The sequence below is a fragment of the Procambarus clarkii genome, chromosome 31, assembly GCF_040958095.1.
Source record: "Procambarus clarkii isolate CNS0578487 chromosome 31, FALCON_Pclarkii_2.0, whole genome shotgun sequence".
In the NCBI taxonomy this organism is placed as follows: Eukaryota; Metazoa; Arthropoda; class Malacostraca; order Decapoda; family Cambaridae; genus Procambarus; species Procambarus clarkii.
In genome coordinates this window covers 7,572,148-7,585,125 of record NC_091180.1, presented here as the reverse complement: position 1 = coordinate 7,585,125, position 12,978 = coordinate 7,572,148, and the positions used below count along the sequence as shown (strand labels likewise).

Genomic DNA, 12,978 nt, shown 5'->3' with positions numbered 1-12,978 from the left:
CACCCCTTACCTGTCTCTCACCCCTCACCTGTCCCACACCCCTTACCTGTCTCTCACCCCTCACCTGTCTCTGATGTTGGACAGGTAGCTAGCGATGAACTCCGTCATCTCCTTAGACGCCGCCCTGAACTGATCGGCGTCCATCCTGGGAAATAGAAATATAGGAATTGTATATTTTCATATATAGGCATAGTCCTACACGAACATGGAGGTGGGATAGTCCTACACGAACATGGAGGTGGGATAGTCCTACACGAACATGGAGGTGGGATAGTCCTACACGAACATGGAGGTGGGATAGTCCTACACGAACATGGAGGTGGGATAGTCCTACACGAACATGGAGGTGGGATAGTCCTACACGAACATGGAGGTGGGATAGTCCTACACGAACATGGAGGTGGGATAGTCCTACACGAACATGGAGGTGGGATAGTCCTACACGAACATGGAGGTGGGATAGTCCTACACGAACATGGAGGTGGGATAGTCCTACACGAACATGGAGGTGGGATAGTCCTACACGAACATGGAGGTGGGATAGTCCTACACGAACATGGAGGTGGGATAGTCCTACACGAACATGGAGGTGGGATAGTCCTACACGAACATGGAGGTGGGATAGTCCTACACGAACATGGAGGTGGGATAGTCCTACACGAACATGGAGGTGGGATAGTCCTACACGAACATGGAGGTGGGATAGTCCTACACGAACATGGAGGTGGGATAGTCCTACACGAACATGGAGGTGGGATAGTCCTACACGAACATGGAGGTGGGATAGTCCTACACGAACATGGAGGTGGGATAGTCCTACACGAACATGGAGGTGGGATAGTCCTACACGAACATGGAGGTGGGATAGTCCTACACGAACATGGAGGTGGGATAGTCCTACACGAACATGGAGGTGGGATAGTCCTACACGAACATGGAGGTGGGATAGTCCTACACGAACATGGAGGTGGGATAGTCCTACACGAACATGGAGGTGGGATAGTCCTACACGAACATGGAGGTGGGATAGTCCTACACGAACATGGAGGTGGGATAGTCCTACACGAACATGGAGGTGGGATAGTCCTACACGAACATGGAGGTGGGATAGTCCTACACGAACATGGAGGTGGGATAGTCCTACACGAACATGGAGGTGGGATAGTCCTACACGAACATGGAGGTGGGATAGTCCTACACGTACATGGAGGTGGGATAGTCCTACACGAACATGGAGGTGGGATAGTCCTACACGAACATGGAGGTGGGATAGTCCTACACGTACATGGAGGTGGGATAGTCCTACACGAACATGGAGGTGGGATAGTCCTACACGAACATGGAGGTGGGATAGTCCTACACGTACATGGAGGTGGGATAGTCCTACACGTACATGGAGGTGGGATAGTCCTACACGAACATGGAGGTGGGACAGTCCTACACGAACATGGAGGTGGGATAGTCCTACACGTACATGGAGGTGGGATAGTCCTACACGTACATGGAGGTGGGATAGTCCTACACGAACATGGAGGTGGGATAGTCCTACACGTACATGGAGGTGGGATAGTCCTACACGTACATGGAGGTGGGATAGTCCTACACGAACATGGAGGTGGGATAGTCCTACACGTACATGGAGGTGGGATAGTCCTACACGTACATGGAGGTGGGATAGTCCTACACGAACATGGAGGTGGGATAGTCCTACACGTACATGGAGGTGGGATAGTCCTACACGTACATGGAGGTGGGATAGTCCTACACGAACATGGAGGTGGGATAGTCCTACACGTACATGGAGGTGGGATAGTCCTACACGTACATGGAGGTGGGATAGTCCTACACGAACATGGAGGTGGGATAGTCCTACACGTACATGGAGGTGGGATAGTCCTACACGTACATGGAGGTGGGATAGTCCTACACGAACATGGAGGTGGGATAGTCCTACACGTACATGGAGGTGGGATAGTCCTACACGTACATGGAGGTGGGATAGTCCTACACGAACATGGAGGTGGGATAGTCCTACACGTACATGGAGGTGGGATAGTCCTACACGTACATGGAGGTGGGATAGTCCTACACGTACATGGAGGTGGGATAGTCCTACACGTACATGGAGGTGGGATAGTCCTACACGTACATGGAGGTGGGATAGTCCTACACGTACATGGAGGTGGGATAGTCCTACACGTACATGGAGGTGGGATAGTCCTACACGTACATGGAGTGCAGATAGTCCTACACGAACATGGAGGTGGGATAGTCCTACACGTACATGGAGGTGGGATAGTCCTACAAGAACATGGAGGTGGGATAGTCCTACACGTACATGGAGGTGGGATAGTCCTACACGTACATGGAGGTGGGATAGTCCTACACGTACATGGAGGTGGGATAGTCCTACACGTACATGGAGGTGGGATAGTCCTACACGTACATGGAGGTGGGATAGTCCTACACGTACATGGAGGTGGGATAGTCCTACACGTACATGGAGGTGGGATAGTCCTACACGAACATGGAGGTGGGATAGTCCTACACGAACATGGAGGTGGGATATTCCTTCCCGTACATGGAGGTGGGATAGTCCTACACGAACATGGAGGTGGGATAGTCCTACACGAACATGGAGGTGGGATATTCCTTCCCGTACATGGAGGTGGGATAGTCCTACACGAACATGGAGGTGGGATAGTCCTACACGAACATGGAGGTGGGATATTCCTTCCCGTACATGGAGGTGGGATAGTCCTACACGAACATGGAGGTGGGATAGTCCTACACGAACATGGAGGTGGGATATTCCTTCCCGTACATGGAGGTGGGATAGTCCTACACGAACATGGAGGTGGGATAGTCCTACACGAACATGGAGGTGGGATAGTCCTTCCCGTACATGGAGGTGGGATAGTCCTACACGAACATGGAGGTGGGATAGTCCTACACGAACATGGAGGTGGGATAGTCCTACACGTACATGGAGGTGGGATAGTCCTACACGTACATGGAGGTGGGATAGTCCTACACGTACATGGAGGTTGGATAGTCCTACACGAACATGGAGGTGGGATAGTCCTTCCCGTACATGGAGGTGGGATAGTCCTACACGTACATGGAGGTGGGATAGTCCTACACGTACATGGAGGTTGGATAGTCCTACACGAACATGGAGGTGGGATAGTCCTACACGAACATGGAGGTGGGATAGTCCTACACGTACATGGAGGTGGGGATAGTCCTACACGTACATGGAGGTGGGATAGTCCTACACGAACATGGAGGTGGGATAGTCCTACACGAACATGGAGGTGGGATAGTCCTACACGTACATGGAGGTGGGATAGTCCTACACGTACATGGAGGTGGGATAGTCCTACACGAACATGGAGGTGGGATAGTCTTCACGTACATGGAGGTGGGATAGTCCTTCACGTACATGGAGGTGGGATAGTCCTACACGTACATGGAGGTGGGATAGTCCTTCACGAACATGGAGGTGGGATAGTCCTACACGTACATGGAGGTGGGATAGTCCTTACACGTACATGGAGGTGGGATGGTCCTACACGTACATGGAGGTGGGATAGTCCTACACGTACATGGAGGTTGGATAGTCCTACACGTACATGGAGGTGGGATAGTCCTACACGTACATGGAGGTGGGATAGTCCTTCACGTACATGGAGGTGGGATAGTCCTTACGTACATGGAGGTGGGATAGTCCTACACGTACATGGAGGTGGGATAGTCCTTCACGTACATGGAGGTGGTATAGTCCTACACGTACATGGAGGTGGTATAGTCCTACGCGTACATTGAGGTGGGATAGTCCTTCACGTACATGGAGGTGGGATAGTCCTACACGTACATGGAGGTGGGATAGTCATTCACGTACATGGAGGTGGGATAGTCCTACACGAACATGGAGGTGGGATAGTCCTACACGAACATGGAGGTGGGATAGTCCTACACGAACATGGAGGTGGGATAGTCCTACACGAACATGGAGGTGGGATAGTCCTACACGAACATGGAGGTGGGATAGTCCTACACGTACATGGAGGTGGGATAGTCCTACACGAACATGGAGGTGGGATAGTCCTACACGAACATGGAGGTGGGATAGTCCTACACGTACATGGAGGTGGGATAGTCCTACACGAACATGGAGGTGGGATAGTCCTACACGAACATGGAGGTGGGATAGTCCTACACGTACATGGAGGTGGGATAGTCCTACACGTACATGGAGGTGGGATAGTCCTACACGAACATGGAGGTGGGATAGTCCTACACGTAACATGGAGGTGGGATAGTCCTACACGTACATGGAGGTGGGATAGTCCTACACGTACATGGAGGTGGGATAGTCCTACACGAACATGGAGGTGGGATAGTCCTACACGTACATGGAGGTGGGATAGTCCTACACGTACATGGAGGTGGGATAGTCCTACACGTACATGGAGGTGGGATAGTCCTACACGTACATGGAGGTGGGATAGTCCTACACGTACATGGAGGTGGGATAGTCCTACACGTACATGGAGGTGGGATAGTCCTACACGTACATGGAGGTGGGATAGTCCTACACGTACATGGAGGTGGGATAGTCCTACACGTAACATGGAGGTGGGATAGTCCTACACGAACATGGAGGTGGGATAGTCCTACACGTACATGGAGGTGGGATAGTCCTACACGAACATGGAGGTGGGATAGTCCTACACGAACATGGAGGTGGGATAGTCCTACACGTACATGGAGGTGGGATAGTCCTACACGTACATGGAGGTGGGATAGTCCTACACGTACATGGAGGTGGGATAGTCCTACACGTACATGGAGGTGGGATAGTCCTACACGTACATGGAGGTGGGATAGTCCTACACGTACATGGAGGTGGGATAGTCCTACACGTACATGGAGGTGGGATAGTCCTACACGTACATGGAGGTGCAGATAGTCCTACACGAACATGGAGGTGGGATAGTCCTACACGTACATGGAGGTGGGATAGTCCTACAAGTAACATGGAGGTGGGATAGTCCTACACGTACATGGAGGTGGGATAGTCCTACACGTACATGGAGGTGGGATAGTCCTACACGTACATGGAGGTGGGATAGTCCTACACGTACATGGAGGTGGGATAGTCCTACACGTACATGGAGGTGGGATAGTCCTACACGTACATGGAGGTGGGATAGTCCTACACGTACATGGAGGTGGGATAGTCCTACACGAACATGGAGGTGGGATAGTCCTACACGAACATGGAGGTGGGATATTCCTTCCCGTACATGGAGGTGGGATAGTCCTACACGAACATGGAGGTGGGATACTCCTACACGAACATGGAGGTGGGATATTCCTTCCCGTACATGGAGGTGGGATAGTCCTACACGAACATGGAGGTGGGATAGTCCTACACGAACATGGAGGTGGGATATTCCTTCCCGTACATGGAGGTGGGATAGTCCTACACGAACATGGAGGTGGGATAGTCCTACACGAACATGGAGGTGGGATATTCCTTCCCGTACATGGAGGTGGGATAGTCCTACACGAACATGGAGGTGGGATAGTCCTACACGAACATGGAGGTGGGATAGTCCTTCCCGTACATGGAGGTGGGATAGTCCTACACGAACATGGAGGTGGGATAGTCCTACACGAACATGGAGGTGGGATAGTCCTACACGTACATGGAGGTGGGATAGTCCTACACGTACATGGAGGTGGGATAGTCCTACACGTACATGGAGGTTGGATAGTCCTACACGAACATGGAGGTGGGATAGTCCTTCCCGTACATGGAGGTGGGATAGTCCTACACGTACATGGAGGTGGGATAGTCCTACACGTACATGGAGGTTGGATAGTCCTACACGAACATGGAGGTGGGATAGTCCTACACGAACATGGAGGTGGGATAGTCCTACACGTACATGGAGGTGGGGATAGTCCTACTCGTACATGGAGGTGGGATAGTCCTACACGAACATGGAGGTGGGATAGTCCTACACGAACATGGAGGTGGGATAGTCCTACACGTACATGGAGGTGGGATAGTCCTACACGTACATGGAGGTGGGATAGTCCTACACGAACATGGAGGTGGGATAGTCTTTCACGTACATGGAGGTGGGATAGTCCTTCACGTACATGGAGGTGGGATAGTCCTACACGTACATGGAGGTGGGATAGTCCTTCACGAACATGGAGGTGGGATAGTCCTACACGTACATGGAGGTGGGATAGTCCTTCACGTACATGGAGGTGGGATGGTCCTACACGTACATGGAGGTGGGATAGTCCTACACGTACATGGAGGTTGGATAGTCCTACACGTACATGGAGGTGGGGATAGTCCTACACGTACATGGAGGTGGGATAGTCCTTCACGTACATGGAGGTGGGATAGTCCTTTACGTACATGGAGGTGGGATAGTCCTACACGTACATGGAGGTGGGATAGTCCTTCACGTACATGGAGGTGGTATAGTCCTACACGTACATGGAGGTGGTATAGTCCTACGCGTACATTGAGGTGGGATAGTCCTTCACGTACATGGAGGTGGGATAGTCCTACACGTACATGGAGGTGGGATAGTCATTCACGTACATGGAGGTGGGATAGTCATTCACGTACATGGAGGTGGGATAGTCCTACACGTACATGGAGGTGGGATAGTCCTACACGAACATGGAGGTGGGATAGTCCTACACGTACATGGAGGTGGGATAGTCCTACACGTACATGGAGGTGGGATAGTCATTCACGTACATGGAGGTGGGATAGTCCTACACGTACATGGAGGTGGGATAGTCCTACACGAACATGGAGGTGGGATAGTCCTACACGTACATGGAGGTGGGATAGTCCTACACGTACATGGAGGTGGGATAGTCCTACACGTACATGGAGGTGGGATAGTCCTACACGTACATGGAGGTGGGATAGTCCTTTACGTACATGGAGGTGGGATAGTCCTTCACGTACATGGAGGTGGGATAGTCCTACACGAACATGGAGGTGGGATAGTCCTACACGTACATGGAGGTGGGATAGTCCTACACGTACATGGAGGTGGGATAGTCGTACACGTACATGGAGGTGGGATAGTCCTTCACGTACATGGAGGTGGGATAGTCCTTTACGTACATGGAGGTGGGATGGTCATTCACGTACATGGAGGTGGGATAGTCCTTCACGTACATGGAGGTGGGGATAGTCCTACACGTACATGGAGGTGGGATAGTCTTTCACGGACATGGAGGTGGGATAGTCCTACACGTACATGGAGGTGGGATAGTCATTCACGTACATGGAGGTGGGATAGTCCTTCACGTACATGGAGGTGGGGATAGTCCTACACGTACATGGAGGTGGGATAGTCTTTCACGTACATGGAGGTGGGATAGTCCTACACGTACATGGAGGTGGGATAGTCCTTCACGAACATGGAGGTGGGATAGTCCTACACGTACATGGAGGTGGGATAAGATCATGGATCTGCCTACATCTTAGCCTGTCTGCCATCCTGCCTGCCTGCTTCACAGCCTGTCTGCCATTCTGCCTGCCTGCCTCACAACCTGTCTGCCATGCTGCCTGCCTGCTTCACAGCCTGTTTGCCATCGTGCCTCTCTGCCTCACAACCTGTCTGCCATCCTGCCTGCCTCACAATCTGTCTGCCATCCTGCCTGCCTGCCTTACAACATGCCTGCCATCTTGCTTGCCTCACCGCCTGTCTGCCATCGTGACTGCCTGCCTCACTTGCTGTCTGTCATCCTATATACCTGCCTCACAACTTGTCTGCTATCCTGCCTGCCTCACAGCCTATCTGCCATCCTGCCTGCCTGCCTCAAAACCTGTCTGCCATCCTGCATGCCTGCCGCAAGGTCTGTCTGCCATCCTGCCTGCCTCACAACCTGTCTGCTATCCTGCCTGCCTCACAGAATGTCTGCCATCCTGCCTGCCTGCCTCACAGCCTGACTGCCATATCCTGCCTGCCTCACAATCTGCCTGCCATCCTTCCTATCTCACAGCCTGTCTGCCATCGTGCCTGCCGGCCTCAAAGCCTGTCTGACATCCTGCCTGCCTGTCTCACAGCCTGTCTGCCATCCTGCCTGCCTGTCTCACAGCCTGTCTGCCTTCTTGCCTGCCTTCCTTACAACCTGTCTGCCATCCTGCCTGCCTCACAATCTGTCTGCCACTCTGCTTGCTGCACAGGCTGTCTGCCTAGTAGCCTGCCTGCCTCATAGCCTGTCTGCTATCCTGCCTTCCTCACAGCCTGCCTGTCATGCTGCCTACCTTGGCTTACAGTCTGTCTGCCATTCTGCCTGCCTACCTCACAGCCTTTTTGTCATCCTGCGTGCCTCACAGCCTGTCTGCCATCCTTCCTGCCTGCCTCTCAGCCTGTCTGCCATCATACCTGACTACATCACAACCTGTCTGCTATCCTGCTTGCCTCACAGTCTGTATGCCATCCTGCCTGCCTGCCTGCCTCATAACCTGTCTGCCATCCTGCCAGCCTCACAGCCTGTCTGCCACACTGCCTTACAGTCTGTCTTTCATTCTGCCTGCCTGCCTCACAGACTTTTTGTCATCCTGCGTACCTCACAGCGTGTCTGCCATTCTGCCTGCCTCACAACCTGCCTGCCCTCTTTCTTATCTCACAGCCTGTCTACCATCCTGCCTGCCTGCCTTACAGCCTGTCTGCCATCCTGCCTGCCTGCCTCACAGCCTGTCTGCCATCCTGCCTGCCTCACAGCCGGTCTGCCATTTACCCTACCTCCAACCCGTTCTCGCACTTTCATATAGTCAATATTGACTTATTAAATACGTGCATATGTGACATACTAAACATACTAGTTTACCTTGAAAATCTTCATAGAAAACACCGACCTTACCTAACCTTCTTAGTATGTTAAGATAAGCATCTTATTGCTTCGTAATTACAATTATTACTTAACCTATTATAGGTATAAGTTAAGTAATAATTGTAATTACGAAGCAATAGGATGCTTATCTTAACATACTAAGAAGGTTAGGTAAGGTCGGAGTTTTCTATGAAGCTTTTCAAGGTAAACTAAAATATTCACAATAAATTAGTATGTCACATATGCACTCATTTAATAAGTCAATATTGACTGTAAGAAAGTGCGAGAACGGGTTGCCTGCCTCACAGCCTGTCTGCCATCATGCCAGCCTGCCTCACAGTCTGTCTGACATCCTGGCTACCTGCCTGTCTCACAACCTGTCTGCCATCCTTACCACCTCACAGCCTGTCTGCCACCTGCCTGCCTCCCTCACAGCATGTTTGCCATCCTGCCTGCCTGCCTCACAGTCTGTCTGCCATCCTTCCTGCCTGCCCCACAACCTGTCTGCCATCCTGCCTGCCTAACAGCCTGTCTGCCATCCCGCCTGCCTGCCTCAAAGCTTGTCTGCCATACTGCCTGCCTGCCTCACAACCTCTCTGCCATCCTGACTGCCTGCCTCACAGCCTGTCTGTCATCTTCCCTGCCTGCCTCACAACCTGTCTGCCATTCTCCCTACCTCAAAGCCTGTCTGCCATCCTAACTGCCTGCTTCACAGCCTGTCGTCCATCCTCCCTGCCTGCCTTCCTCTCAGTCTGTCTGCAATCCTGCCTGCCTGCCTCACAGCCTGTTTGCCATCCTCCCTGCCTGCCCCATAGCCTGCCTGCCCCATAGCCTGCCTGCCATCCTGCCTGCCGGCCTTTCAGCCTGTCTGCCATCGTGCCGGCCTGCCTGACAACCTGTCTACGATCCTGCATGCCTCAGAGCCTGTCTGTCATCCTGCCTGCCGGCCATCCTCACAACCTGTCTACCATCCTGTCTGCCTCACAGCCTGCCTGTCATCCTGCCTGCCTGCCTCACAACCTGTCTGTCATCCTGCCTGCCTCACAGCCTGTGTGCTATCCTGCCTCACAGCCTGTCTGTCATCCTGCCTGCCTCACAGGCTGTCATCCTACCTACGTGCTTCACAGCTTGTCTGCCCTCCTGCCTGCCTCACAGCCTTTCTGCCTGCCTGCCTTATAACCTGTCTGCCAACCTGCTTACCTCACCGCCTGTCTGCCATTCTGCCTGCCTGCCTCACAGCCTGTCTGTCATCCTGCCTGCCTGCCTCACAGCCTGTCTCTCAAGCTCCCTGACACAACCTGTCTGCCATCCTGCTTCCTGCCTCACAGTCTGTCTGCCATTCTGCCTACCTGCCCCACAGCTTGTCTGCCTTCCTGCCTGCCTGCCTTACAACCTGTCTGTCATCCTGTTTACCTCACCGCCTGTCTGCCATCCTTCCTGCCTGCCTCTCAGCCTGTCTGCCATCATACCTGACTACATCACAACCTGTCTGCTATCCTGCTTGCCTCACAGTCTGTATGCCATCCTGCCTGCCTCATAACCTGTCTGCCATCCTGCCAGCCTCACAGCCTGTCTGCCACACTGCCTTACAGTCTGTCTTTCATTCTGCCTGCCTGCCTCACAGACTTTTTGTCATCCTGCGTACCTCACAGCGTGTCTGCCATTCTGCCTGCCTCACAACCTGCCTGCCCTCTTTCTTATCTCACAGCCTGTCTACCATCCTGCCTGCCTGCCTTACAGCCTGTCTGCCATCCTGCCTGCCTGCCTCACAGCCTGTCTGCCATCCTGCCTGCCTCACAGCCGGTCTGCCATTTACCCTACCTCCAACCCGTTCTCGCACTTTCATATAGTCAATATTGACTTATTAAATACGTGCATATGTGACATACTAAACATACTAGTTTACCTTGAAAAGCTTCATAGAAAACACCGACCTTACCTAACCTTCTTAGTATGTTAAGATAAGCATCTTATTGCTTCGTAATTACAATTATTACTTAACCTATTATAGGTATAAGTTAAGTAATAATTGTAATTACGAAGCAATAGGATGCTTATCTTAACATACTAAGAAGGTTAGGTAAGGTCGGAGTTTTCTATGAAGCTTTTCAAGGTAAACTAAAATATTCACAATAAATTAGTATGTCACATATGCACTCATTTAATAAGTCAATATTGACTGTAAGAAAGTGCGAGAACGGGTTGCCTGCCTCACAGCCTGTCTGCCATCATGCCAGCCTGCCTCACAGTCTGTCTGACATCCTGGCTACCTGCCTGTCTCACAACCTGTCTGCCATCCTTACTACCTCACAGCCTGTCTGCCACCTGCCTGCCTCCCTCACAGCATGTTTGCCATCCTGCCTGCCTGCCTCACAGTCTGTCTGCCATCCTTCCTGCCTGCCCCACAACCTGTCTGCCATCCTGCCTGCCTAACAGCCTGTCTGCCATCCCGCCTGCCTGCCTCAAAGCTTGTCTGCCATACTGCCTGCCTGCCTCACAACCTCTCTGCCATCCTGACTGCCTGCCTCACAGCCTGTCTGTCATCTTCCCTGCCTGCCTCACAACCTGTCTGCCATTCTCCCTACCTCAAAGCCTGTCTGCCATCCTAACTGCCTGCTTCACAGCCTGTCGTCCATCCTCCCTGCCTGCCTTCCTCTCAGTCTGTCTGCAATCCTGCCTGCCTGCCTCACAGCCTGTTTGCCATCCTCCCTGCCTGCCTCACAACCTGTCTCCCATCCTGCTTGCCTGCCTTCCTCACAACCTGTCTGCAATCCTGCCTGCCTTACAGCCTGTCTGCCATCCTGCCTGCCTGCCCCATAGCCTGCCTGCCCCATAGCCTGCCTGCCATCCTGCCTGCCGGCCTTTCAGCCTGTCTGCCATCGTGCCGGCCTGCCTGACAACCTGTCTACGATCCTGCATGCCTCAGAGCCTGTCTGTCATCCTGCCTGCCGGCCATCCTCACAACCTGTCTACCATCCTGTCTGCCTCACAGCCTGTCTGTCATCCTGCCTGCCTGCCTCACAACCTGTCTGTCATCCTGCCTGCCTCACAGCCTGTGTGCTATCCTGCCTCACAGCCTGTCTGTCATCCTGCCTGCCTCACAGGCTGTCATCCTACCTACGTGCTTCACAGCTTGTCTGCCCTCCTGCCTGCCTCACAGCCTTTCTGCCTGCCTGCCTTATAACCTGTCTGCCAACCTGCTTACCTCACCGCCTGTCTGCCATTCTGCCTGCCTGCCTCACAGCCTGTCTGTCATCCTGCCTGCCTGCCTCACAGCCTGTCTCTCAAGCTCCCTGACACAACCTGTCTGCCATCCTGCTTCCTGCCTCACAGTCTGTCTGCCATTCTGCCTACCTGCCCCACAGCTTGTCTGCCTTCCTGCCTGCCTGCCTTACAACCTGTCTGTCATCCTGTTTACCTCACCGCCTGTCTGCCATCCTGCCTGCCTCACAGCCTGTCTGCCATCCTGCCTGCCTGCCTCACAGTCTTTCTGCCTTCCTGCCTGCCTGTCTCACAGCCTGTCTGCCTCACAGCCTGTCTGCCTCCTGCCTGCTTCACAATCTGCCTGCCATTCATGCTGCCTCACAGCCTGTCTGCCATCCTGCCTGCCTCACAACCTGTCTGCCATCCATTCTGCCTCACAGCCTGTCTGCCATCCTGTGTGCCTGCCTCACAGCCTGTCTACCATCCTGCCTACCTGCCTCACAGCCTGTCTGCCATCCTGACTCACAGCCTGTCTGAATACCTGCCTCACAGCCTGTGTGTCATCCTGCCTGCCAGCCTTACAACCTGTCTACCATCCTGCCCCCTCACAGCCTGTCTGCCATCCTTCCTGCCTCACAGCCTGTCTGCCATCCTGCTTCCTGCCTCACAGTCTGTCTGCCATCCTGCCTACCTGCCCCACAGCTTGTCTGCCTTCCTGCCTGCCTGCCTTACAACCTGTCTGCCATCCTGCTTACCTCACCGCCTGTCTGCCATCCTGCCTGCCTCACAGCCTGTCTGCCATCCTGCCTACCTGCCCCACAGCTTGTCTGCCTTCCTGCCTGCCTGCCTCACAGCCTGTCTGCCATCCTGCCTACCTGC

General features: G+C 53.1%; 1 protein-coding gene across 1 annotated transcript in view; it reads right to left on the bottom strand.

Annotated features, from left to right (window-relative positions):
* Positions 1-12,978, bottom strand: part of Ddc (aromatic-L-amino-acid decarboxylase) — a gene marked incomplete in the record, with an annotated part of 139,812 nt that overhangs the window by 122,033 nt on the left and 4,801 nt on the right. Inside the window, 1 exon segment of the mRNA XM_069334327.1 lies at positions 65-145. Within this exon segment, the coding sequence (XP_069190428.1) occupies positions 65-144 (80 nt within the window).